Source organism: Chlorocebus sabaeus, chromosome 26, assembly GCF_047675955.1.
Source record: "Chlorocebus sabaeus isolate Y175 chromosome 26, mChlSab1.0.hap1, whole genome shotgun sequence".
In the NCBI taxonomy this organism is placed as follows: Eukaryota; Metazoa; Chordata; class Mammalia; order Primates; family Cercopithecidae; genus Chlorocebus; species Chlorocebus sabaeus.
Window position 1 is genome coordinate 289,465 of NC_132929.1, and position 27,268 is coordinate 316,732.

Sequence of the window (27,268 nt, forward strand, 5' to 3'; positions counted from 1 at the left end):
ATGGTCTCGATCTCCTGACCTCGTGATCCACCCGTCTCGGCCTCCCAAAGTGCTGGGATTACAGGCTTGAGCCACCGCGCCCGGCCAGGTCTCCGATCTTGGGCCTCTCTATCTATGTACCCATGTATCTGTCTCAGACAGGGTCTCACTCCGCCTATCTAATCTACCTACCTATCCAATCTATCTAATCTACCTAATCTACCTACCTATCTAATCTATCTAATCTACCTAATCTACCTACCTATCTAATCTATCTATGTACCCATGTATCTGTCTAAGACAGGGTCTCACTCCGTCTATCTTATCTACCTACCTATCTAATCTATCTAATCTACCTACCTACCTACCTACCTACCTATGAATGACAGGGTCTCTCTCTATCTTATCTATCTATCTATCTAATCTATCTAATCTACCTACCTACCTACCTACCTATGAATGCCAGAGTCTCTCTCTGTTGCCCAGCCTTTAGTGCAGTGGTGCGATCACAGCTCACTGCAGCCTCAACCTCCTGGGCTTAAGCAATCCTCCCACCTCAGCCTCCCAAGTAGCTGAGACTACAAGTGCACAACATCACACCTGACTAATTTTTGTATTTTTTAGTACAGACAGGGTTCTACCATATTGGCCAGGTTGGTCTCGAACTCCTGGACTCAAGTGATCTGCTCATCTCAGCCTCCCAAAGTGGTGGGCTTATAGGTGTGAACCACGGTGCCCAGCCTTTTTCTATTTTCATTTCCTCCATGATCTCATCCAGTCTTAATGGCTTTAAAATAGCAAGGATGACTCTCAAAATGTTGTCTCCAGCTTAGGCCACTGCATGGAATTCCAGACTTGTCTACCAAACTACCAACTTCGCATATCTACCTGAATATCTCATAGGCATTTCTAACTTCAACACATATAGACCAAACTCCAGACTTCACCCCACCCCATCAGCCCAGGTCCTTCCTGCAGTCTTACCATCAGGCAACTCAATTATTCCAGTTACTACGGCAGAAAACCATCATGACATCCTAAACCTTTGTCTTTCACACCCTACAATCTGGTGAATGAGCAAATCTTGTGAGTTCTACCTTCAAAATACATTCAGAATTCTGTCCCTTCTCACCACACTCACTGATACTACCCTGGAATGCTATCATCACCTCTGACCTGGTTTCTCTGCTTCTGCCCCTATGCAGTCTACGCCTCAACACAGCAGCCAGAGAGATCCTGTTAAAAAACACTGACCATGTCATGCTGCTCCAAAGTCTCTAATGACTTCTCATCTCACAACAATCAAAGTCCTAGGCCGGGCACAGTGGCTCATGCCTGTAATCCCAGCACTTTGGGAGGCCAAGGCAGGCAGATCACCAGAGGTCAGGAGTTCGAGATCAGCCTGGCCAACATGGTGAAACCCCGTCTCTACTAAAAATACAAAAATTAGCCAGGCATGGTAGTGGATGCGTGTAATCCCAGCTATTCAGAAGGCTGAAGCCGGAGAATCACCTGAACCTGGGAGGCAGAGGTTGCAGTGAGCCCAGATCGTGCCACTGCACTCTAGCTTGGGCAACAGAGCAAGACTCCATCTCATAAAAAAAAAAAAAAAGTCCTTCCCGTTACCTACAAAGCCTCACATGATCTGAGCCTCCTGAGTTCTCTGAACTGATTTCTCACTACTTTCCCCACATTCACTCCCTTATTCCTACACCTGCCTCTTTAATGTTTCCCAAGGTTTTGCTAATCTAGTATTGCTTAACAAAGCACCCCAAATTTGGCAGTTTAAAACAACAATCATTGGCCGGGCGCGGTGGCTCAAGCCTGTAATCCCTGCACTTTGGGAGGCCGAAACGGGCGGATCACGAGGTCAGGAGATCGAGACCATCCTGGCTAACATGGTGAAACCCCGTCTCTACTAAAAAAAAAATACAAAAACTAGCCGGGTGCGGTGGCGGGCGCCTGTAGTCCTGGCTACTCAGGAGGCTGAGGCAGGAGAATGGTGTAAACCTGGGAGGCGGAGCTTGCAGTGAGCCGAGATCGTGCCACTGCACTCCAGCCCTGGCGACAGAGCGAGACTCCGTCTCAAAAAAAAAAAAAAAAAAAAAAAAAAAAAAAAAAAAAAACAACAATCACCATTTCCCCTCATGGTTCCTGTTAGTCAAGACTTTAGAAAGGAGTAAGTAGTTCTCACTCAGGGTCTTTCAAGAGGATGCAGTCAAGATTTAAGGCCGGGCGTGGTGGCTCATGCCTGTAATTCCACCACTTTGGGAGGCCAAGGGAGGAGGATTGCTTGAGCCCAGGAATTCAAAACCACCATGGGAAACACAGTGAGACCTCATCTCTATAAAAAAAATAAACAAAAATTAGCCAGCCTAGTGGCATTAACCTGAGGTCCCAGCTACTTGGGAGGCTGAGGTGGGAGGTGGCAGGTTGAGGACGCAGTGAACTGAGATCACACCACTGCACTCCAGCCTGGGCAACAGAATGAGACCCTGTCTCAAATAAATAAGTAAATGAAAAGATTAAAACCAGCGCTGCAGTCATCTGAAGGCTGGGCAGGAGCCAGAGGACCCACATCCAAGGTGGCTCACTCACAGGACTGGCAAGTAGGTCCTGGCACAGTGAGAGACTGGGGAGCTCTCCACGGCTGCCTGAGTGTCCTCAGAGCACAGCAGCTGGCTTCCCTCAAAGTGAGCAATCCAAAGAATCAGTGAAAAAGCTGCAGTGTCTCTCACAGCTTCACCTCAGAAGACACGCATCATCACTTCTGTGGTATTCCTGGATCACACTGTTTTGAACTGCACTAATTCACGGTGAAAGGGAATTAGGGAAAGGTGTGAACACCAGGAGGTGAGTCACCGAGGGCTATCGATCACACATTAATTGGCCTGGCATGTTCCCCGCTCATGGCCTTCACAGTTTCCTCCTGCTTCAAGGGTTTCTCCCCCAAACATCATATGGGCAGATTGCTAGCTTCCTTTACATCTTTTATCCAAATACCTTTCAGTGAGGCTGGCCCTGGCTGTCCGTCTAACGTACTAATAAACCTATCTATCCTGCATTTCATGATACTCCTTCCGACTTTACGCCTTCTCCTTCGCATTTATCACCACGCACAGGCACACAAACATTTTAACTTGTCTTGTTTAATGTCTCCCAGATCTAGAATGTAAGCTTCATGTGAGTGGAGATTTTTCAGTCTTTTCCTCTCACTGATGTATCTCCAGCACCTAGAACAATGCCTGGCATACAAGACATGATCAGTAAGTATTTGTTGACTGAACAACCATCAGTCAAGGCTCGGTGTCTTCAGAATAATTTTTTTTTTTTTTGAGACAGAGTTTCACTCTCGTTGCCCAGGCTGGAGTGCAATGGCACGATCTCAGCTCACTGTAACCTCCGCCTCTCAGGTACAAGCGATTCTCCTGCCTCAGCCTCCCGAGTAGCTGGGATTACAGGCGTGCACCACCACACCCAGCTAATTCTTTTGTATTTTGATTAGAGACAAGGTTTCTCCATGTTGGTCAGGCTGGTCTCAAACTCCTGACCTCAGGTGATCCACCTGCCTTGGCCTCCCAAAGTGCTGGGATTACAGGCGTGAGCCACGATGCCTGGCCCAGAATGATTTTTTCCCACATGCCTTTTTAAAACGAATTACCAAAATAGGCATGGTGATTTTTTGTATTTTTATTTGATAAGTCTTATCAAATACACACCTCTTTTCAATTTGGAATGAGAACAAATGGAGGGGGAACAAACTAAAAGAATTCTTCACTTAACTTTCACTTTTAAAATTACCTTAAATTAGGCCAGGCACGGTGGCTCACGCCTGTAATCCCAGCACTTTGGGAGGCCAAGGCGGGCGGATCATGAGGTCAGGAGATCGAGACCATCCTGGCTAACACGGTGAAACCCCGTCTCTACTAAATACACAAAAAATTAGCCGGGCGAGGTGGCGGGCGCCTGTGGTCCCAGCTACTCGGGACGCTGAGGCGGGAGAATGGCGTGGACCCGGGAGGCGGAGCTTGCAATGAGCCAAGATCCCGCCACTGCACTCTAGCCTGGACAACAGAGTGCGACTCCATCTCAAAAAAAAAAAAAAAATTACCTTAAATTGAGCAGAAATTTTAAAATTACATGGGCATATCAAACATGTTTTAATCAGATGGGTTAAAAAAAAAACCTTGTCATTCCATTTAAATGCACTATTAGGGTACAATAAATAGTGAGAAAGACTTGAATGCTTGGTGAGTAACACCAAGTATTTGATAGCACTTGAATGCTTGGTGAGTAACACCAAGTATTTGATAGCACAACAGGGTGACTACAGTCAATAATTTTTTTTTTTTTTTTTTTGGAGACTGAGTCTCACTCTATCGCCCAGGATGGAGTGCAGTGGCGCGATATCAGCTCACTGCAACCTCCACCTCCCAGGTTCAAGCGATTCTCCTGCCTCAGCCTCCCGAGTAGCTGTGACTACAGGTGCCCGCCACCATGCCCGGCTAATTTTTGGTATTTTTAGTAGATACAGGGTTTCACGATGTTGGCCAGGCTGGTCTCGAACTCTTGACCTCAAGTGATCCGCCCGCCTTGGCCTTGCAAAGTGTTGGGATTACAGGTGTGAGCCACCTTGCTTGGCCCAGTAATAATTTAATTGTACACTTAAAAATAACTAAAAAAGGCCGGGTGCGGTGGTTCACATTTGTAATCCCAGCACTTTGGGAGGCCAAGGCGGACAGATCACGAGGTCAGGAGATGGAGACCGTCCTGGCCAACATGGTGAAACCCCTTCCCTACTACAAATACAAAAATGAGCTGGGCTTGGTGGTGTGTGCCTGTAGTCCCAGCTACTTGGGAGGCTGAGGCAGGAGAATCGCTTGAACCCAGGAGGCGGAGGCTGGAGTGAGCCAAGATCGTGCCACTACACTCCAGCCTGGCGACAGAGCCAGACTCCGTGTCAAAAAATAAATACATACATACATACATATATACATAAATAACAGCCAGGCGCAGTGGCTCACAACTGTAATCCCAGTACTTTGGGAGGCCGAGGCAGGTGGATCACGAGGTCAGGAGTTCAAGACCAGCCGGTCCAACATGGCAAAACCCCATCTCTACTAAAAGTACAAAAATTAGCCGGGCATGGTAACACATGCCTATAATCCCAGCTACCCGGGTGGCAGAGGCAGAACAATCGCTTGAACCCAGGAGGCAGAGGTTGTAGTGGGCCGGTATCGCACTAATGCACTCTAGCCTAGGCGACAAAAGCAAGACTCTGTCTCTAAATAAATAAATAAGAGAGTATAACTGGGGCCAGCCAGAGTAGTTAACACCTATAATCCCAGCACTTAAAGAGGCTGAGGCAGGAGATTAGCTTGAGCCCAGGAGTTCAAGACCAGCCTGGGCAACACAGCAAAAACCCACAAATAAATAAAACAAAAAATAAAAAAATTAGTTGGGCATGGTGGCACATACTTGTAGTCCCAGCTACTTAGGGGGCTGAGATGTGGGGACTGCTTGAGCCTGGGAGGTTAAGACTGCAGTGAGCCATGATCACACTACTGCACTCCAGGCTAGGCGACAGAGTGAGACCCTGTCTCAAACAGAAAGAGTACTGCCGGGCACGGTGGCTCACGCTTGTAATCCCAGCACTTTGGGAGGCCGAGGCAGGCGGATCACGAGGTCAAGAGATCGAGACCAGCCTGGTCAACGTGTGAAACCGTGTCTCTACTAAAAACACAAAAATTAGCTGGGCATGGTGGCGCACACCTGTACTCTCAGCTACTCAGGAGTCTGAGGCAGGATAATCGCTTGAACCCGAGAGGCGTACGCTGCAGTCAGCCAAGATGGGCCATTGCATTCAAGTCTGGTGACAGAGCAAGATTCCATCTCAAAAAAAAAAAAAAAAAAAAAAAAAAAAAGGACTATTTGGATTGTTTGTACCACAAAGGATAAATTCCTGAGGGGATGGATAACCCATGGATACCATGATGCAATTATTACGAACTGCATGCCTTTATCAAAGGATCTTACGTACCCTATAAATACCTGCTATGTAAATACCTACGACATAGTCACAAAAATTTAAAAACTAGGCTGGCTGCAGTGGCTCATGCCTATAATCCCAGCACTTTGGGAGGCCGAGGAGGATGAATCACCTGAGGTCAGGAGTTCAAGACCAGCCTGACCAACATGGAGAAACCCCGTCTCTACTAAATTACAAAAAACTTAGCTGGGCGTGGTGGCACATGCCTGTAATCCCAGCTACTCGGGAGGCTGAGGCAGAAGAATTACTTGAACCCAGGAGGTGGAGGTTGCAGTGAGCTGAGATTGTGCCACTGCACTCCAGCCTGGGCAACAAGAGCAAAACTCCGTCTCAAAAAAAACAATAATAAAAATAAATAGTAAAAGAACATGCTACTAAACTGCTGAACTTTTAAATTATATATTTCAGTTATGTTAATCAAAAAACGAGATTTATGCCAGGTGCTGTGGCTCACGCCTGTAATCCCAACACTTTGGGAGGCCAAGATGGATCACCTGAAGTCAGGAGTTCGAGACCAGCATGACCAACATAGTGAATCCCCGTCTCTACTAAAAATACAAAAAATTAGCTGGGTGTGGTGGTGCACACCTGTAATCCCAGCTACTCGGGAGGCTGAGGCAGGAGAATCACTTGAACCCGGGAGGCGCAGGTTGCAGTGAGCCAAGATCACACCACTGCACTCCAGCCTGGGCGACAAAGTGAGGCTGTCTCAAAAAAAAAAAAAAAAAAATTAAAGATTTATTTAAAACTTGCTAGTAATTAGGCTATAATACCATATGCAAATATCTTAATATACAGCTATCATATTTTTCTTGCAATGTTCTTTATACATACTTGACAGCAGTCCAGCCCACCACAACCATTCCTTAAGATATGCATGGCCACCTTGACCTGTGAATGAAGAAATATTTCACATCTTTGAAGATTGTAAGACTCCTATAAATTATGATAACTATTAATAATGACAGATTTTTAAATATCTCAGTTGCTACTTTAAATAAAGGTTTCGGCATGACTCGGGATTTCTCTGACAATTTCTTAATGATTGTCTTGCCAAGGTGAATGAATCCTTTACAAGCATATCCATCATGAACAGTGAGAACACCTCTCAGGACCAAGCATCAGGGACCAGGGGAACAAGCAGTAGATGCTGACAGTTTCTCCTCTGTCCACTAAACCCCACAGAGGCTATCATTTCATGTTTTTATGACTGCTGAATTATGTTTAGCCACAGAGATGGCACCGGGAAGAGAGAGAGGTGCCAAAGCAGATCTCCTCGTGAGGTCCAATCAGGTTTCCTCGTGAGGTCCAATCAGGGCTACAAATGAAGCCAGGGTGGAATGACGGAATGTGACCATAATGCCACTTAACACTGGGAGCTACCACGAGTGTCCCTGATAGAGGAGTGGGGGGGGGGGCGGGGGGGGCGATCATCCTGATGACCCCGGAATGTGACCATAATGACTTAACACTGGGAGCTACCACGAGTGTCCCTGATAGAGGAGTGGGGGGGGCGGGGGGGGGGGGGCGATCATCCTGATTACCCGCAGGGTCTTGTGACTTCTCACTGATTTCTAGAGAAACCACCTACACCAGCCAGAAGTTCACTAAACTAGACACTCTTCAAGCTGCGGAAGCCCTCTCTTTCCTTCCTGCCAAAATGTTGAAGTTCAAAGTCAGAACTTCTACTATCGTGGACAAAAGATCCCAGCCCTTAATAAATTCTGATTCTAACCATGGACTTTTGTTTTTCTTTTTTGGGGGGGACAGAGTCTCACTCCATCACCCAGGCTGGAGTGCAGTGGTGCATTTCGGCTGCCTTCCAGGTTCAATCGATTATCCTGCCTCAGCCTCCCAAGTAGCTGGGATTACAGGCCAGGCCACCATGGCCGGCTAATTTTTGTATTTTTAGTAGAGATGGGGTTTCACCATGTTGGCCAGACCGGTCTTGAACTCCTGACTTCAGGTGATCCACCCACCTCAGCCTCCCTAAGTGCTGGGATTACAGGCATGAGCCACCATGCCCAGCCTAACCATGGGCTCTGATTTCCTTCCCTGCAGATATATCAAAATTTAAAGAAAACGCTGGATGCTACTTCAGCATTGGTCCCTGTTTCCACTTTGATGATAACCGCAGGACTGAGCAGTTAACTAATTATGACATCTTCTCACTTCTTTTCTCATTATAAATAACCAAATACCAACTCTGTAAACATTTGGGACTCCTGAACAGTTCAAAGTTTCACAATACACTCACGAGGAATGAAGATGTGGTCTTCTACAATCAAAGAACCTGAGTATGTAGATACACACTGAGGTCACCTCAAAGTCACAAAGGGCATGACCTACCTGCTCTCATAGAGCCTTTCCTGGCAAGTCGAAGAAGGCCTTTTTTTTTCAAAATGAAACTTCCTCCAATGAAAATGCTGGAGCTCATAGCCAATCCCAGACCAATATAGAAGTCATATTTTCCACGCCCCTGGCTCATTTCGTTTGTTACTTAAGGAGCTCCTGTGAATCACATTGATCACAGAACAGAGAAACCGCTGGTACTAGAGGCAGAATGAAGCAGTCTTCAAACCTAAACAATACAAAATGAAATGTGGTTTTCACAGAATGCTCATGACAGCTCACATGCAATTCAAAATTTTATACCACTTCTCTACTCCTAAAGAAAAAATATCTCCTCCATTACTAATATTAATATTTATTATTTAAATTTAGCACCAACCTGTATATTTCTTTGAATTATGGCAAAAGATACGATCATGATATAAAACCAAGTTTAAACTGATTTCATAAACTCTGATCCCATATTTAAAAAAAAATGTTTCTTGGCCGGGCGCGGTGGCTCATGCCTGTAGTCCCAGCACTTTGGGAGGCCAAGGTGAGCGGATCACGAGGTCAGGAGATCAAGACCATCCTGGCCAACACGGTGAAACCCCGTCTCTACTAAAAATACAAAATATTAGCCAGGCGTGGTGGCGGGAGCCTGTAGTCCCAGCCACTTGGGAGGCTGAGGCAGAGCGGCAGAAACCCGGGAGGTGGAGCTTGCAGTGAGCCGAGATCAGCCACTGCACTCCAGCCTAGGCGACAGTGCAAGACTCCCTCTCAAAAAAAAAAAAAAAAAAAGTACAATGTTTCTTGGCTGGGCACGGTGGCTCATGCCTGTAATCCTAGCACTTTGGGAGACCCAAGCAGGTGGATCATGAGGTCAGGAGACCGAGACCATCGTGGCTAACATGGTGAAACCCCGTCTCTACTAAAAATACAAAAAAAAATTAGCCAGGCGTGGTAGCAGGCGCCTGTAGTCCCAGCTACTTGGGAGGCTAAGGCAGGAAAATGGCGTGAACCCAGGTGGCAGAGCTTGCAGTGAGCCCAGACTGTGCCACTGCACTCCAGCCTGGGTGACAGAGCAAGACTCCATCTCAAAAAAAAAAAAAAAGTTTCTAGCCTTAATAAAACTCTGATTAAAAAAACTTCTGCGGCCGGGCGCGGTGGCTCAAGCCTGTAATCCCAGCACTTTGGGAGGCCGAGACGGGCGGATCACGAGGTCAGGAGATCGAGACCATCCTGGCTAACACGGTGAAGCCCCGTCTCTACTAAAAAATACAAAAAACTAGCCGGGCGTGGTGGCGGGCGCCTGTAGTCCCAGCTACTCGGGAGGCTGAGGCAGGAGAATGAAGTAAACCCCGGAGGCGGAGCTTGCAGTGAACTGAGATCCGGCCACCGCACTCCAGCCTGGGCGACAGAGCGAGACTCCGTCTCAAAAAATAAAAATAAAAAATAAAAAATAAAAAAACTTCTGCAGAATAAAAAATTAGGCATAACAATATACAAATCTAGTTTGGAAATACATTTATCAGGTTCTCTTTGTGTCCTTTTGAATAATCTACACAAAGAAACTCAAAATTTTCTCACCTATACATCATCTTCTTAGCAACATGTGGATATAAGCATATGCTAATTTATTTATTTAGCCTCTTTGGGGATGTGTTGACATAAGGCAGATTTCACATTATTTGTTATCAGAGGATAACAATTCTTGCAGAGAAGTGTCTGTTGGGGCACGCAGTATGGTACTGGTGGCCTTTGGAAAACGTGAGGACCAGGCTACCTGGAGGGCTCAATCCTCCAGGCCAGACAGGAAGCAGAGGCTTACCAAAGACTACAAGTGTTTTTCCCAAATGGCCAACTCATAAACTCAGGTGACAAATGATCTAAAGCACAGTGTGGATAGCAGAGAAAAAACCGTTTTTAGTAACAAGGCTTATGACTGGTTGTAACTGCCAGTCCAGCTTTCTAGGACATCTTGGGATTTTTAGTCCCACAATTTGACTTCTGAGTTCCAAAACTAATCTGCAATTCAGTCGGGACCCTAACTAGCCACGTTTTTCCACTTCCACTTTTTTCCCACTAGCCACGTTTTTCCACGTTTTCCACTTGTGGTTAAAAGACACTGGCTTTTAACCAAAGCAACTTCAACTTCCTGTCCACCTGGCCCCTCAATCACTTTATCCATCCACTCAAACAGTATTGACTGCATATGATGTGCTAAGCGTTCATTATGCTAAGCTCTCTAGCTTCACAAGGAAGACAGACAAGAGATAACATTACTGCAGTGATACTGCAATAATGGTAAACACAGCATTATCACACTGAGTTGATATTACTCCCAAGAAATAAAAAAGTCCAATGTTTTTGACTTGCCTGTTAAGGTGCATTATCACTCCTGTACGATTCAACGGGAAGACTATCCTCCCTCACCCCTGATTTGCAGCGTGGCCATCAAGCTTGCTCTGGCCGATGGGAGGCAGGTGTAAGGAACAGAGTGCCAGTTCTGAGTCTACACCTAGAGGCCTCTCTTTCTTCTGCCTGCCCCTTCGCACCCTGACGCAGCCACAGGAAGCGCATGTCCTCATCACAACAAAGTGAAGAGCACAGAACAAAATCATCCCAGTGACTCACAGAACTGTGAGCATGATCTAAGTGCTCGTTCCTATACGCCACTGAGATAGCTAACTCATACACACAAACAGGCTTACTGCAAGTATAAAGTTTCCACCCCGATTTTTGAAAAAACAAAAATTTTCTGTAGAAAACAGGGGTTCAGTGATGGGTAAGAGCTGGGGGAAGGGTACACAGGGATTCATTGTATTACTGTATCTGCTTTTGTGTATTTCTGAACATTTCCATACTAACGTTTTTAAAATACAACCTATAGTGCTCAAAAGGTACAAGGATGCCAAGGTAGAAACCACCAGCAAGTCCCAAAAGCCAGGTCACCCCACAACCTAAGACAAAAGAATACTGCAACACTGGGTCAGCAACGGTGGCTCACACCTGTAATCCCAGCACTTTGGGAGGCTGAGGCGGGTGGATCACAAGGTCAGGAAGTGAAACCCTGTCTCTACTAAAAATATAAAAACAAAATTAGCCGGGAGTGGTGACGGGCGCCTGTAGCCCCAGCTACTCGGGAGGCTGAGGCAGAAGAATGGCGTAAACCCGGGAGGGGGAGACTGCAGTAAGCTGAGATCACACCACTGCACTCCAGCCTGGGTGACAGGGCGAGATTGTCCCCAAAAAAATGCTGAAACACTGAAAGAAGACACTCAATTCAAAAAGGTGCTGAGTTATTTTTTTTTTTTGAGATGGAGTCTCGCTTGCCCAGGCTGGAGTGCAGTGGTGACATCTCAGCTCAAAGCAAGCTCTGCTTCCCGGGTTCACGCCATTCTCCATTCTCCTGCCTCAGCCTCCTGAGTAGCTGGGACTACAGGTGCGCACCACCACGCCCGACTAATTTTTTTTTTTTTTTGGATTTTTAGTACAGACGGGGTTGCACCGTGTTAGCGAGGATGGTCTCGATCTCCTGACCTCGTGATCCACCCGCCTCAGCCTCCCAAAGTGCTGGGATTACAGGCGTGAGGCACCACGCCCAGCCGGTGCTGAGTTCTTCCAAGTATCCATCATAATCTCATGGATGAGACTGTCTACCTGAAAGCCTTCCAGAACTGAACTCTCCCTTAACAGATTTGGAAAAGTACCCTAGTCCCCTTTGTGCCGTTCATAAGGCAAGATGAGTCCATGAGAAAAGTCTTAGGTCTGGAGACCCCGTCTTGCTTCCAGCTGCAGGTGTGATCTTGGATGAGTCACAACATTAACAGAAAAACACATGAAAAGAAAGAAGCTACGCAATCTAAGGTATTACCCACTTTATGTGCCAAATACTGGTCATCTCAAGCCTCAAGTTAACTTCAGCATACCTATGGAATAATTCTAGACAGGTGAGTCTTACTGACAGTAAAAATAAATTACAGAGATGTAAACACATTTAGAGACAAGGTAGAACTTGGGAACAAGATGTCAAGGACAATCATCATTTCTACATACTACAAGACTGCAACAAAAAACAACAAGTGTGCTTACATTGTTCCCACCGCATCCTATGTGACCTGTTCATCTGTATTTATGAGCCAGTCTCCTGCATCAGACTGTAAACTCCTGGGCTCCTGCATGTTATTCGCCCTTTTAGCCTACACGCACAGCTATCTGGTAGTCTCAAAATAGCTCTTAATACATGTTTTCTGGGTGAATATGGATGAATGAATAATTCTGCTTTTGTTTTTTTGAGACAGAGTCTTGCTCTCTCGCCCAGGCTGGAGAGCAGTGGCGCGATCTCGGCTCACTGCAACCTCTACTTTCTGGGTTCAAGTGATTCTCCTGCCTCAGTATCTGAGTAGCTGGGACTACAGGCACAAGCTACTATGCCCAGCTAATTTTTGTATTTTCAGTAGAGACAGAGTTTCACTATGTTGGCAAGGCTAGTTTGAAACTCCTGACCTTGAGTGATCCGCCCATCTCAGCCTTCCAAAGTGCTGGGAATACAGGCATGAGCCACCAGCCCGGTCAAATGGAATAATTCATAATTAGCCCTTAGAAACAGCCAGACACAGTGGTACATACCAGGAGGCTGAGGCAGAAGGATAGACTGAGACCAGGAGTTCAAGTTTAGCCAGGGCAACATAGTTATACCTGATCTCAAACAAAAAAACAAAGCCGCCATTAATAAACAGAAAACTACTGCATCATTTAGATCAGCATCTTAAAATGTAACCGATGTTTTATTGTTAATTATTGTTTAATTATCATGCACGTTCTACTGCTGTGGAAGTGACTACCTGATAGCTGTATTGCTCACGATATACTTTTTTTTTTTTTCAAGACGCAGTCTTGCTCTGTTGCCCAGGCTGGAGTGCAGTGGCGCGATCTCGGCTCACTGCAAGCTCCACCTCCTGGGTTCACACCATTCTCCTGCCTCAACCTCCCAAGTAGCTGGGACTACAGGCGCCCGCCACCACGCCTGGCTAATTTTTTGTATTTTTAGTAGAGATGGGGTTTTACCATGTTAGCCAGGATGGTCTCGATCTCCTGGCCTTGTGATCCGCCCACCTCAGCCTCCCAAAGTGCTGGGATTACAGGCGTGAGCCACCGCGCCCGGCCATTGCTCACCATATACTTTCTAAAAGTTCTATGGTAATAGAACAAATCAAATTCATAGTCTGAATATTCTATAAGCAATAAAATTGAACCTTCTTACCAATAAAAATGATGCCCAGAAAAAAGTCAGGTTTATCTACAATTCTAATCCCAGTACAATAATAGATTCACAAATTCAAATTTAAATTATTTTTTTTTTTCGGAGACAGGGTCTCATTCTGTCACTCAGGCTGCAGTGCAGTGGCACAACCATGGTTCACTGCAACCTCGACTTCCCAGGCTCAAGTGATCCTCCCACCTCAGCCTCTCCAGTAGCTGGGACCGTAAGTGTGCAGCACTACACTGCCTGGCTAATTGTGGTATTTTTTTGTAGACACAGAGTTTCACCACGATGCCCAGGCTGGTACAGAACTCCTGAGCTCAAGCGATCTGCCTGCCTCAGTTTCCCAAACTGGTAGATTACAGGTGTCGTCAGCCTCTGCATCCTGCCCAGATTTTACTTATACTATGAACCTTTCAAATAACTACTTGGTAACTACTTAATTTACTAATATTTACTAACAATATTAACTTTCACTAAATGCAAGTTACATACATATGGTGTAAGGTCTAAAATTAAGACCCAATATTACATGTTGCCTTGACATCCGGTAAAAACCGGGAGCTTTTCATGGCCTCAGGGCAAGTTTCCCTCCCCATGATGCCAAACAATTCTCGTCACAGTGACCAGGCACAGGTACAGTTCTTGCTTATGTCTGAGAAGTAGGCCCCATTGCCCTGCCAGCCCAAAGAATTATTAAAGCAAGTATTACAGTCTTTCTGCAGGAACCACAGGCACTCTCCTTACCCCAAAGCCTGCCTCCCGCGGCCCCTGGTTCTCCATTCTATCCTGAGCGCAAGACTAAGAAACTTACGTCCATCTCATCTGCTCAGTGTCAGTATTCTGGATGGGAATCCCTCTCCCACTGACAAGGTCAAGAGGTGATTAAAACAATACATAAAATGGAATTTTATTGATTGAATCCTAAGGTCATTGGAAATCATTCCTAACCTTACTAAGGCTATCATATGAGATTTTCTCCACATTTATTTTACATAAAGTTTCATGATGCTATTTAAAATCTATTTTCCCCTTTCCCCTTTATTTTAATCTATGTGTTACGGAAAATTTCAAACACAAAAAGCAGAGAGGAGGCCTTTTCTGACCAGTTGGGTCCACCACGTGCATGTGGCTTTCGAGAGTCCCCCTGGCCAGGCGCCCCCCTCCCGCCCACTTCATTTCCTAACACAGGAACCTGACACCCTCAGACAGGCCCTCCCCGCCTCCTCCTGCAACCCAAAGCCTGCTCTCCACTCAAGGCCAGGGTACACCTGAAACTGTGCTACAAAGACTTCTGCAATTAACTCCAGCCCACAGGCATTTTCTCTTCTTTCCACTATTTACTTAGCCTTTTCAATTTAATTCTCAATTACTGTTTTATCTTCAAGGTAAACTCTTTAAGTTCCTTAAAAACAATTACTTAGGTTTATTGTGGTGGTTTCCCCACAAAAGGCACTCATTTACGATAGCAAATTTGATTTACAAGCCTTTCTAGAATAAGGCATATCACCAAATAAGGTTATTTGGTTGTTTTGTTTGTTCACTCATGGAACTGTACCAGTGTTTTTGTGTGGAGGGGTGGGGGATGACAAGCAACATAAAATTCGCAAGCCTTCAAATTATAAAGCAGCCTTCTGCCACCAAGAAAACAAGTGATCTCATTCTGACTTACCGTTTGAAAACAGGACATTAGAGGGAATGTCCTGAAACGAATGAGTTGCTTCTCAGACCTGGTCCCACTCTGCTCCCTCTCTCTGTAACTGAAGGTCAATCACAGCCGGGAGAGCCTGCAACAGAGATATTTCTTATTCTTAAGAATTAGTCATGAGGCAGGGCCAGTATTAAAGACAGATAAACAATAAAACTTTCTAAATTTCACTTCAACTAGGTTCCCAAACCACAGATGACAAGCTCCATCTGGTTAACCTGCCCAATTGACTTAGAGGGACTCAGGGGAGTAATCCCAACTGTGACGACTGCTCAACAAACACTGAGGAGCTATTATCTGCCAGGCATTGAAGTTGATCAAAGGGCCTATCCTCAAGGAATCCACGACTAAGAGAATTAAACATTCCAAAAATAACCTATTGAAGTTTTACACACTTTTAAAGACTCTTATGATTTTCTGCTTATTCGCTTTGTGTGTGGGAGGGGAAGGGTTTTTTTGTTTTGTTTTGAGACAGTGCCTTGGTCTGTTTCCCAGGCTGGAGTGCAGTGGCGCGATCATTGCTCACTGCTGTCTCAAATGCCTGGGTTGCAGTGATCTCCCACCTCAGCCTCTCAAATCGACAGGACCACAGGTGCATACCACCCCACCAAGCCTCTCAAATCCACAGGACCACAGGTGCATACCACTCCACCAAGCCTCTCAAATCCACAGGACCAAAGGTGCATACCACCCCACCAAGCCTCTCAAATCCACAGGACCACAGGTGCATACCACTCCACCTAGCTCGTTTTTTTGTTCTGCTTGTTCTAACTTTTTTTTTTCCTTTTTTTTTTTTTTCCGAGACGGAGTCTCACTCTGTCACCCAGGCTGGAGTGCAGCGGCACGATCTCGGCTCACTGCAAGCTCCGCCTCCCGGGTTCACGCCATTCTCTTGCCTCAGCCTCCCGAGTAGCTGGAACTACAGGTGCCTGACACGACGCCCAGCTAATTTTTTATATTTTTAGTAGAGACGGGGTTTCACTGTGTTAGTCAGGATGGTCTCAGTCTCCTAACCTCGTGATCCGCCCACCTTGGCCTCCCAAAGTGCTGGGATTACAGGCGTGCGCCACTGCGCCCGGCTTGTTCTATCTTTTAACAAACTCATTTTTTTTTTTTTGAGTCGCAGTCTTGCAACGTTGCCCTGGCTGGAGTGTGATGGCGCCATCTCGGCTCACTGCAACCTCCGCCTCCCAGGTTCAAGGAATTCTCCTGCCTCAGCCTCCTGAATAGCTGGGACTACAGATGTGTACTGGCACGCCTGGCTATTTTATTGTATTTTTAGTAGAGACGAGGTTTCACTATGTTGGCCAGGCTGGTCTCGAACTTCTGACTTCGTGATCCGCCCACCTCGGCCTCCCAAAGTGCTGGGATTACAGGAGTGAGTTACCTCACCCGGCCAACAAATTCAATTTTCACAACTGATTTTACTAATATTTGTAATGTGAACGTTCATTAAACATAAAGCATGTCAAAAGTGGAATAAATACATCTCAAATAAAATAAAATTGTAAAATTGGTCCAGCTTCTTAAATAATGTGGAAAACACATAATTTAAGGAACAGGCAAAAATGGACAAGTATCTAATGAGGAAAACCTAAACTAGCACTTACTTTGCGAAATGATTATCAGTAGAGAACACGATCACCAAAGTTAGCAAACTTTAAAAATTATACCAACTGGGCCGGGTGTGGTGGCTCACACCTGTAATCCCAGCACCTTGGGAGGTCGAGGAGGGAGGATCGCCTGAGGTCAGGAGTTCGAGACCACCCTGGCCAACATGGTGAAATCCCGTCTCTACAAAACACACCTGGCCAACATGGTGAAACCCTGTCTCTACAAAAACACAAAAATTATTTTTTTGAATTTGCCGTGAGGGCGGGTGCCTGTAATCCCAGCTACTGGTGAGGCTGAGGCAGGACAATCGCTTGAACCCAGGAGGTGGAGGTTGCAGTGAGCCAAGACTGCATCATCGCACTCCAGCTTGGGCGACAGGAGAGTCATTTCAAAAAAGAAAGAAAAAAATTGCAAAGGTTACACCAACTGAAGTACATGGACAGCATTAAACCTTTCACAGCACTTTTTGACATTTCACTTTAACAAAGGCTTAATTAAGAAGATATGTGGTAAGAGCCCACAATGAGGAACCAGGTCCAGAGATGTTAAGGAACTCGACACACAGCTGAGGTAGCAGAAGCAGAACTGTAAGATCCAGGCCTCCTCATCTCTGCCACTCTCAGCCTCCTGCTAAAGGATTTAGAATCACTACTCCTGTTTGTAGCAAAAAGACTAAATCAGGTAACCTAGTAACAAAAACCCTGCACCATTTGTTCCAAAACTAACTTTTAGTTCTTTTTTTTTTTTTTTTTTGAGACGGAGTCTCCCTCTGTCGCCCAGGCTGGAGTGCAGTGGTGCAATCTCTGCTCACTGCAAGCTCCGCCTCCCGGGTTCACGCCATTCTCCTGCCTCAGACTCCCGAACAGCTGGAACTACAGAGGCCCGCCACCATGCCAGGCTAATTTTTTGTATTTTTGTATTTTTTGGAGGCAGAGTCTCGCTCTATTCCCCAGGCTGGAGTGCAGTGGTGTGATCTCAGCTCACTGCAACCTCCGCCTCCCAAGTTAAAGTGATTCTCCTGCCTCAGCCTCCTGAGTAGCTAGGATTACAGGCACCTGCCACCACGTCTGGCTAATTTTTGTATTTTTAGTAGAGATGGCGTTTCGCTACATTGGTCAGGTTGGTGTTGAACTCCTGACCTCGGGTCATCCACCTGCCTCGGCCTCCCAAAGTGTTGGGATTACAGGTGTGAATACCACACCTGGCCTAGATCTTATTTCCCGTACCGTATTTCACACATCCAGTGTTCTACCCACATCAGCACTCTGCTGCTATTCCAACCTGCTCCTACCTTTCCTCCTCCATATTTTGTTTGCACTAACTACCCCTGTTATGGTTACTTTGGTAGTTAACTCGTATTGCCTTCACTGTGGCTCCCAGTGAACACGCAGCTTGCTTATATCATTTACTCAACCAACATTTACTGAGCACGTACAATATTCTAAGAGCAGGGGTACAACAGCTCACATGGGGTTATCTCCTGCTGGAGGTAGGGCGAGATAATAAACAAAATAAAGACATTATTCTGGAAAGTGGCAAACATTATGGTGAAAAATAAAACATGTTAAGGGCACTGGGGTGTTGAGGTGGGGGATTCTGTTTTAATTACCGTAGTTAGGAGGCCTTGCTTAGCAGGTGACACTTGAGTAGAAGCTTCAAAGAGTTTTTTGAAAAGAACAAAGGCGAGAGAAGCAAGTGCAGGGGCTCTGAGGTATGAGCCGGTGTGCAGTTTCCTAAGAAAACAAAGGCCACTATGGCTGACCTTGAGTGAGGGTGAGATGCATTAGAGTAAAAAAGTGAGTGTCGGCCGGGTACGGTGGCTCACGCCTGTAATCCCAGCACTTTGGGAGGTCGAGGTGGGTGGATCATGAGGTCAGGAGTTCGAGACCAGCCTGGCCAACATGGTGAAACACCGTCTCTACTAAAAATACAAAAATTAGCCAGGCATGGTGGCAGGCGCCTATAATCCCAGCTACTCGGGAGGCTGAGGCAGGAGAATCGCTAGAAACTAGAGGGCGGAGGTTGCAGTGAGCCATGATTGCGCAGCTGCACCCAGCCTGGACAACAAGAGCGAAACTCCATCTCAAAAAAAAAAAAAAAAAGTTGACTGTCAGATCACCTGGGGCCCTATGGGCCATACACAAACCCAAAAGGCAAGGAACAGATCTGCAACCCATTTATTTGGCCAGATCATAATTTATTTTCATCTGGAGCCATTATAGAACTATTTCAGTAGTTCTTCTTTCAAGTTTATTTACATAAAACAAAGATATGCAGAAATGTTTAAGACAAAGCATGCTCTAGTCTGAGGGGTGTATTTGATTCTATGATATAGATAAATCTGTGTAAATTGTGCAAATTTGAGATTTACCTTATGGGAACATACAGACAGTAACACAGTCACCGTAGTAGAGCAAATCAACAATCTATCATCTCATGTAGTTACTTTTTTATGATAAAAACAGCTAAAATCTACTTATTGAAGGAAAATCTCTACTACAATTTCATTAGCTGTAATTCTCAAGTTGTACACCCTGAATATCTGCTACTTTGTATCCTGTGACCTAAATCTCCCATTTCCTCTCCCACCCCCAACCCATCTTTTATTCTCTACAGAAATCTTATCTTTTTGTTCAATATCACAATGTATAGCAATCAAATAAATCAGAGTTTAAATGAAGCTTATACCTTCCATGGAAAAAATGTAATATTCAAAGTCATGTGTTTTAAATATGAGTAAACTATATTTACCTATTAGAAATATTCTGAAAACATGTGGAATTCTTATCATCTTTCCCTAACAACAGCTACCACTTACTGAGCACCTCCCTAGCCACTATTCCATGCATCATTTCTATTCTACACAATGAGATGAAGGTTATCAGTTTACAGCTAAGAAAGGAAACCTCCCAGAGGTAAAGTCACATGCAGAGGACTATATAGAAAGGGCCTTTACTTCTAAACCCGACTGCCCACATTACATTAAAACCTTAGAGCTCTTAGGTCGAGCGCGGTGGCTCACACCTGTAATCCCAGCACTTTGGGAGGCCGAGGCGGGCCGATAACCTGAGGTCAGGAGTTCGAGACCAGCCTGGCCAACATGGTGAAACCCCGTCTCTACTAAAAACGCAAAAACTAGCTGGGCGTGGTGGCGGACACCTGTAATCCTAGCTACTCGGGAGGCTGAGGCAAGAGAATCACTAGAACCCGAGAAGCAGAGGTTGCAGTGGGTAGAGATTGTGCCACTGCAGTCCAGCCTGGGTGACAGAGCAAGACTCCGTCTCAAAAAACAACAAAAACAAACAAACAAAACAACTTTAGAGCTCTTAGTTTTTTACGAAATCTTTACTACTTGGTTTCCACTGCTATTTAAGTTAGCGGAGGCCCGGCACGGTGGCTCACACCTGTAATCCCCGCACTTTGGAGGCCAAGGTGGTTGGATCGCATGAGTTCAGGATTTGAAGACTAGCAGGTGTGAAACATAGTGAAACCCTGGCTCTAAAAAAAGTACAAAAATTAGCCAGGCAAGGTGCCGCACGTCTGTGGTCCCAGCTACTGGGGAGGCTGAGGTGGGAGGACCGCTTGAGCCCGGGAGGCGCAGAGCCCAGATCGCACCCTCTAGCCTGGGGACAGAGCAACACGTTGGCTCAAAAACATTAAATACATAAGCTAGATTTAATTTTTTCCAACCTCTCACTTGGTTAACAATTTTTTAAAGCAGTACTGTACTTATAAATATTACAGAACCTAAATCTCCAACCCTAACTAGGCAACAATATTAGTTATAAATTACAATTTTCACTTACATGTAAGTTTAATGTGGTCTCTCTTATGAAAAAAAGGCTCGGAGAGGTTAGAGATGACTTATTCACTCTCATTTCCTCGTAAATACCACCCTTTATTCTCATTTAAAGTCTCAAACCCTGGCCGAGTAGCTCCAGCCTAGAAAGAAGAAAACACAGAAGCAGGCAAAAGACTAAAGTTACCGAGTACGTTTTAAAATTTGGTTACTAGCCTTCATACTCATTTTGTTAACCAATCAACATAAAACCTACTCAACCGAGCATAACTACTGCTTCGACAGGCAGCTTACTGAATGGACACGCTCGACTCTGATTACTTCCTCTTACTAAAAAAAGTATTAACCGGGCACATGGCTATACACAGGATTTCCAGAAACAGAACTTAGCATGCAGTCCTGTATTACAGGAACTGACAACCTAGAAAAGAAACTAAGGAGACACAAACACAAAACTAAACACACAGTTTTGCGCAAGTGTATAGAGAGGGAAATAGGATTCCGTGATTTTACAAAAGGAAATTAAAACTGCCAGGCTCAAAGCGTACAGCAGACTTCTTAGGCTTAACCGTCAGTTATGATCCCCGCAGCAGCTGAAGCCACCTTCTAAAACTCACCAAGACACACGAAACTGTTTTAACAACTTAATGAACATGCGTCCCCCACACGGCCAAAGAGCCAGGCTTCCGTGGGACTGAACCGCAACCCGATTCACGGAGGGTTTCCTCACTGAGGATTACCAGAAAAACCGCTTCCAACTCGGAACACCCGGAAAGGAAAGTTGCCCGGAGAACCCTTCTCCGACACAAGACGGGCGGGTTCGCCCGCAAGTCAGCCCCTTGGCGCCCGCCCGAAAGGAAGGAGTGGCGACCTCACCCTAGTCGGCAGGCCGGCCGCGCGGCTTCCCCTCGGCGGCGCTGCCCGGGGCACCGCGGCTCACACCCCCACACAGGCCGCCCAGTCCTGCGCTCGCACGGCCACCGCCTTCGTCGCCGTCCAGTGGGAGGTGCGAGCATTCGGGGCTGAAGCCGTGCGCACCGCCTCCTCCATGTAGAAGAGCGAGGAAAATCTGCCAAGGACAACCTCCAGTCCCGCCGTCACCACCGCTGCCGGGACCCAGGGCCGGCGCCGGAAAACATAGGCGCGGCTGAATGACGCAAGAGACCGCGCGCGCACGCGCAGTGCCGCGCGACAGACACCCCGCCCCCGGTGCTCTCTCCCGCCGCGTTCCGCTTCCTTTACAAGGCCCCGGTTCGCTGAGCGCGGAGGGCGGGGCGCGTAGCGTGCAGGGGCGGGGACGACGGCGAGGCGGGACCGGGCGAGGGACGAGGCTGAAAGGGTAGTAAGCGGTAAAGTATTCTGCTAGGTGCCGTTGGCCGATCAGGAGTTCAAAATCAAAGTCCGGCGTGGCGCTTATTTAAAACGAGGATTCTGGGCCGGGCGCGGTGGCTCACGCCTGTAATCCCAGCACTTTGGGAGGCCGAGTTGGGTGGTTCGCGAGGTCAGGAGTTTGAAACCAGCCTGACCAACATGGTGAAACCCTGTCTCCACTAAAAATACAAAAATTAGCTGGGCGTGTTGGTGCGCGCCTGTAATCCCAGCTACTCCAGGGGCTGAGGCAGGAGAATCGCTTGAACCCGGGAGGCGGAGCTTGCAGTGAGCCGAGATACCGCCACTGCACTCCAGCCTGGGCGACAGAGCGAGGCTCCGTCCCAAAAATAAATAAATAAAATAAAATGAGGGTTCCCAGGCACAGTCACAGTGTGAAGCTGCATTTGATTGGTGTCCCCGGGCGATGCCATAGGGGAACGGTGCTCTAAAGAGGGCAAGAGGTGGAGAAAGGGTGGATCCAAAGCTGGGGGCGGGACGGGGCGGGGCCGAAATAGCAGCGGTACTTCGACCGCCCGTGGGCGCTTCCTTACTGACCGGATCCCGGAATAGATGCCAGGTTGAGGTTTGGTGAAAGCCCGCCTGGAGACACTGAGAGCAGATTAATTGACTGATTGATTGATTGATTTTGAGACGTAGTCTCGATTCGTCGCCAGACTGGAGTGCAGTGGCACGATCTTGGCTCACTGCAACTTCCGCCACCCTCGGCCAATTTTCGCATTTTTAGTAGACACGGGGTTTCACCATGGTTGGTCAGGATGGTCTCGATCTCTTGACCTCGTGATCCACCCGCCTCAGCCTCCCAGAGTGGAGATTTATTTTTCTTTTTTTATTATTATTTTTTTTTTGAGACAGAGTCTCGCTCTGTCGCCCAGGCTGGAGTGCAGTGGCTGGATCTCGGCTCACTGCAAGCTCCGCCTCCCGGGTTCACGCCATTCTCCTGCCTCAGCCTCCCGAGTAGCTGGGACTACAGGCGCCCGCCACCTCGCCCGGCTAGATTTTTGTATTTTTTAGTAGAGACGGGGTTTCACCGGGTTAGCCAGGATGGTCTTGATCTCCTGACCTCGTGATCCGCCCGTCTCGGCCTCCCAAAGTGCTGGGATTACAGGCTTGAGCCACCGCGCCCGGCCTGGAGATTTATTTTTCATGAGACGCATAGGAAACCAACTGTTAGGCTATCTTGCCTTGGCTCCTCCTTGAAAGGAGAAATTCCTTGGGACCCACCAACGTGTTTTCAGAAGTAGTCAAAGACAGACCTCATTGGTAAGAAGCAAAGAGTGGCCAGCTAGAGTGAGGCCTCCTAGTAAATCAATGATTCCTTGGTTGCAGGTGTAGACGTCCCTTAGGAATGTTGTTCCAGGTTGTGACTATACACAAAAACACTATTATATGAAATTCAAGCCAGGCGCAGTGGCTCATGCCTCTAATCTCAGCACTTTGGGAGGCCGAGGCGGGCGGATCACCTGAGGTTGGGAGTTCAAGACCAGCCTGACCAACATAGAGAAACCCCATCTCTACTAAAAATAAAAAACTAGCCAGGAGTGGTGGCGCATGCCTATAATCCCAGCTACTTGGGAGGCTGAGGCAGGAGAATTAATTGAACCTAGGAGTAGGAGGTTGCGGTGAGCTGAGATCCCGCCATTACACTCCAGCCTGGGCAACAAGAGCGAAACTCTGTCTCAAAAAAAAAAAAAAAGCAAGCCAGGCGTGGTGGCTCACGCCTGTAATCCCAGCACTTTGGGAGGCTGAGGCGGGAGGATCACAAGGTCAGGACATCGAGACCATCCTGGCGAACATGGTGAAACCCCGTTTCTACTAAAAATACAAAAAATTAGCCGGGCGTGGTGGCGGGCTCCTGTAGTCCCAGCTACTCGAGAGGCTGAGGCAGGAGAATGGTGTGAACCCGGGAGGCGGAGGTTGCAGTGAGCTGAGATCGCACCACTGCACTCCAGCCTGGGCGACAGAGCCAGACTTTGTCTCAAAAAAAAAAGAAAAATTCAAATCTTTTCAGGTGAGGATCTTTGTAAAATGAATTATGCGCTTATTGAAACAAAACCCCAAATATCATTTGTCCTTTTCAGGCTCTAATGCTATTGGACTGTTGTGTTCTAGACTGTATACCCAGCCCCTGACCGCTCTGGTTTTGGTCTAGGTCACTATGCAGCTTCTAATTGTAAAGCTTTTAATCTGCCGTGAGCCTAGCAATCATCTCAAAACTGGCTCAGAGGACCTGTTGCTGTCTTTGGTCTCAGCCGTGTTTTGGCTAGATGACACTGTCAGATAAGGAATTACATTGAATATTGAAAGACGGTTGACATGTTGGTTTCAGGCAATGTGGTAGATTAATGAAAAATGACTCCAATTTCCCGCACATTTTGCAGTGACTTTGCAGCTCCAATCTATTTCCTGAATCTGCACTGGCCTTGGGACTGGCTTTGACCAAGAAAATGTGGCAGTTGCAGCCGAAATTATGATGCCTGGACTAGCCTGCTGGAGGAGGGGACCACATGGGGCAAAGCAAGCAGCAAAGCCGCCTGGCTAAATGCTGGCTGACCCGCACCGAGACCAGCCACCGAACCAAGGTGGGGCAAGTCAGTAAAGCCGCCTGGCTAAATGCTGGCTGACCCGCACCGAGACCAGCCACCGAGCCAAGGTGGGGCAAGCAGCAAAGCCGCCTGGCTAAATGCTGGCTGACCCGCACCGAGACCAGCCACCGAGCCAAGGTGGGGCAAGCAGCAAAGCCGCCTGGCTAAATGCTGGCTGACCCGCACCGAGACCAGCCACCGAGCCAAGGTGGGGCAAGCAGCAAAGCCGCCTGGCTAAATGCTGGCTGACCCGCACCGAGACCAGCCACCGAGCCAAGGTGGGGCAAGCAGCAAAAGTGCTCCATTATCCCATAATCACATGAGGAAGAATAAATTGTTATTGTCTTATTCACCTATTTTGGGGTAGATTGGAATGTAGCAATCACTAACTGATACAGATGTCAACAAACACCTCTAGGACAGAGGTCCCCAACCCCCTGGGTGGCAGACCAGTATGGGGCCGTGGCCTGTTAGGAACCGGGCCACAACAGGAAGTGAAAGGCGGGCAAGCAAGTGAAGCTTCATCTGTGTTTACAATCTCTCCCCAGTGTTCACATTGCCACCAGAGCTCCTCCTCCCATCAGATCAGTGGCAGCATTCGATTCTTACAGGAGTGCGAACCCTATTGGGAACTGCGTATGGGAGGGATCTAGGTTGCGCGCTCCTTATGAGAATCTGAATAGTGCCTGATGATCTGAGGACACTTTCGTCCCGAAAACATCCTCCCCACCCCCAACCACGTCTGTGGAAAAATTGTCTTCTATGAAACCAGTCCTTGGTGCCAAAAGGGTTGGGGACTGCTGCTCTAGGAGGCAGATGAGTAATGAAGTAGTGGTTTCAGGAATGCTTAGTTGTCGATATGTTAATTTAACCTAACGAATGAATTTGCTTGTCGCTCCTTTCTGCCAGCTGGAGCTCCGCCTCATCTAATCAGCTTTCTGTCATTGTCTGGACCTCCCTCTGGACACTTCCTCCCACACCGTACAGTGCATTGTCTTTATAAGTACATATATACCTTGCTAATATGCTGCAGGCTTCTGACATGCCCACATCACTTCTCCAGCCCATGATGTTGTACATCTTGTATACTCTGAGTGTTCAAGCAGTCGCCATGAGATATTAAAGTTTTAAAACTCTTAACTCTTTCTCATACACTGCTGGTAGAATTGTAAAATGGTACCATTTCCTTGGAAAATTGGTTGACAGTTTCCTAAACAGTTAAACATACACCGACCATATGACCTGGCAGTTCTAAGTATTTACTCAACAGATACGTATCCATAAAAATACTTGTAGGCCGGGCGCAGTGGCTCACGCCTGTAATCCCAGCACTTTGGGAGGCCGAGGCGGGCGGATCACAAGGTCAGGAGATCGAGACCATCCTGGCTAACACGATGAAACCCCGCCTCTACTAAAAATACAAAAAATTAGCCGGGGGTGGTGGCGGGCGCCTGTGGTCCCAGCTACTCAGGAGGCTGAGGCAGGAGAATGGTGTGAACCCGGGAGGCGGAGTTTGCAGTGAGCAGAGATGGCACCACTGCACTCCAGCCTGGGGACAGAGCGAGACTCTGTCTCAAAAAAAAAACCCTCAAAAAATAAAAAATAAAAAAAGGCTGGGGAATGAACTGTTGATACATGCCTTAACATAGCTGAGTCTCAAAATAATTATGTAAGTGAAACAAGCAGACCAAAAAAGCAGTGTGTACTTAGCAATGACATTTATATAAAAGCCTAGCAAATGGAAGCTAATGTATAGTGACAGAAAGCAGATGAATGGGTCCCTAGGAGGAGAGGAGACAAGGAGGGTGAAGGGATTACAGTGGGTCAAAAAGAAACTTTGGTGTGATGGGGATGTTCAGTGTTTTGTTTCTGGCTGTTTTCATCAAAAGACACTTGTCAAAACTTACCAAATCATACATTTTATATATGTGCAGTTTATTATATGTCAATTATACCCCAATAAAGCTGTTGAAATCTTGTCATTTTTACAGAAGCAAGAAATCTGGCCTATGCTTCTGTACCAATGACACAATTTCAACAGCTTTAAAACAGTATTTTTAAAAATCATGTATTAGGAAATCAAATAGTTTTCTTACGTATACATTGTTCCCCAATTACTCTTGCATGTTTTGGTTTTGTTACAACAGAAGCATCAGAACAGCACAGCAGATGATCATTTTTTCTTTACCTCAACCCCTATCACTAGTTAAAATTGCCCTTTGTCCTTCCAAAATGAATAGTGGCTTTCCCTGTCATTTTAAAGCATTTGTATTACATAAAAACTTTTCAGTTACTATTATTTAGTTTATTCAAGGCCATCGATGACCTACAAATGTAGTAAGGCATTTTCCAAAACATTTGTTGGGGATAAGCAGGGAGAAACTTTCTGAAAAAATATAGGAGTAACTCAAGGTGAATTGAGGTAGAACAGTAGGACAGTGATTAAAAGCCAGGAGTTGGCTTTTATGAACTGCCTCACTTGGTAAAATGGTAAGTGGATGTGGTCAGCAGAATGCCCAAAGATATCCACGTCCTCACCCTTGAAACC

General features: G+C 46.6%; 1 protein-coding gene across 3 annotated transcripts in view; it reads right to left on the minus strand.

The window, feature by feature from the left end:
• The window catches only part of NIPA2 (NIPA magnesium transporter 2), a 35,617-nt gene extending 13,732 nt beyond the window's left edge, over positions 1-21,885 (minus strand). The window contains exons 1-5 of one of the 3 annotated variants that reach the window (XM_037985280.2): positions 21,623-21,877; positions 20,754-20,889; positions 15,298-15,412; positions 8,378-8,609; positions 6,863-6,919 (exon numbers count right to left, since the gene is read on the minus strand). In XM_037985280.2, coding sequence (XP_037841208.1) covers positions 6,863-6,919; positions 8,378-8,516 — 196 coding nt within the window. In that variant the 5' untranslated portion in view covers positions 8,517-8,609; positions 15,298-15,412; positions 20,754-20,889; positions 21,623-21,877. Of the gene's footprint in view, positions 1-6,862; positions 6,920-8,377; positions 8,610-15,297; positions 15,413-20,753; positions 20,890-21,622 lie in introns of those variants that run through there. The other 2 variants (XM_037985281.2, XM_073011971.1) reach the window with 2 other exon arrangements.
• Positions 21,886-27,268: the final 5,383 nt, after the last annotated feature.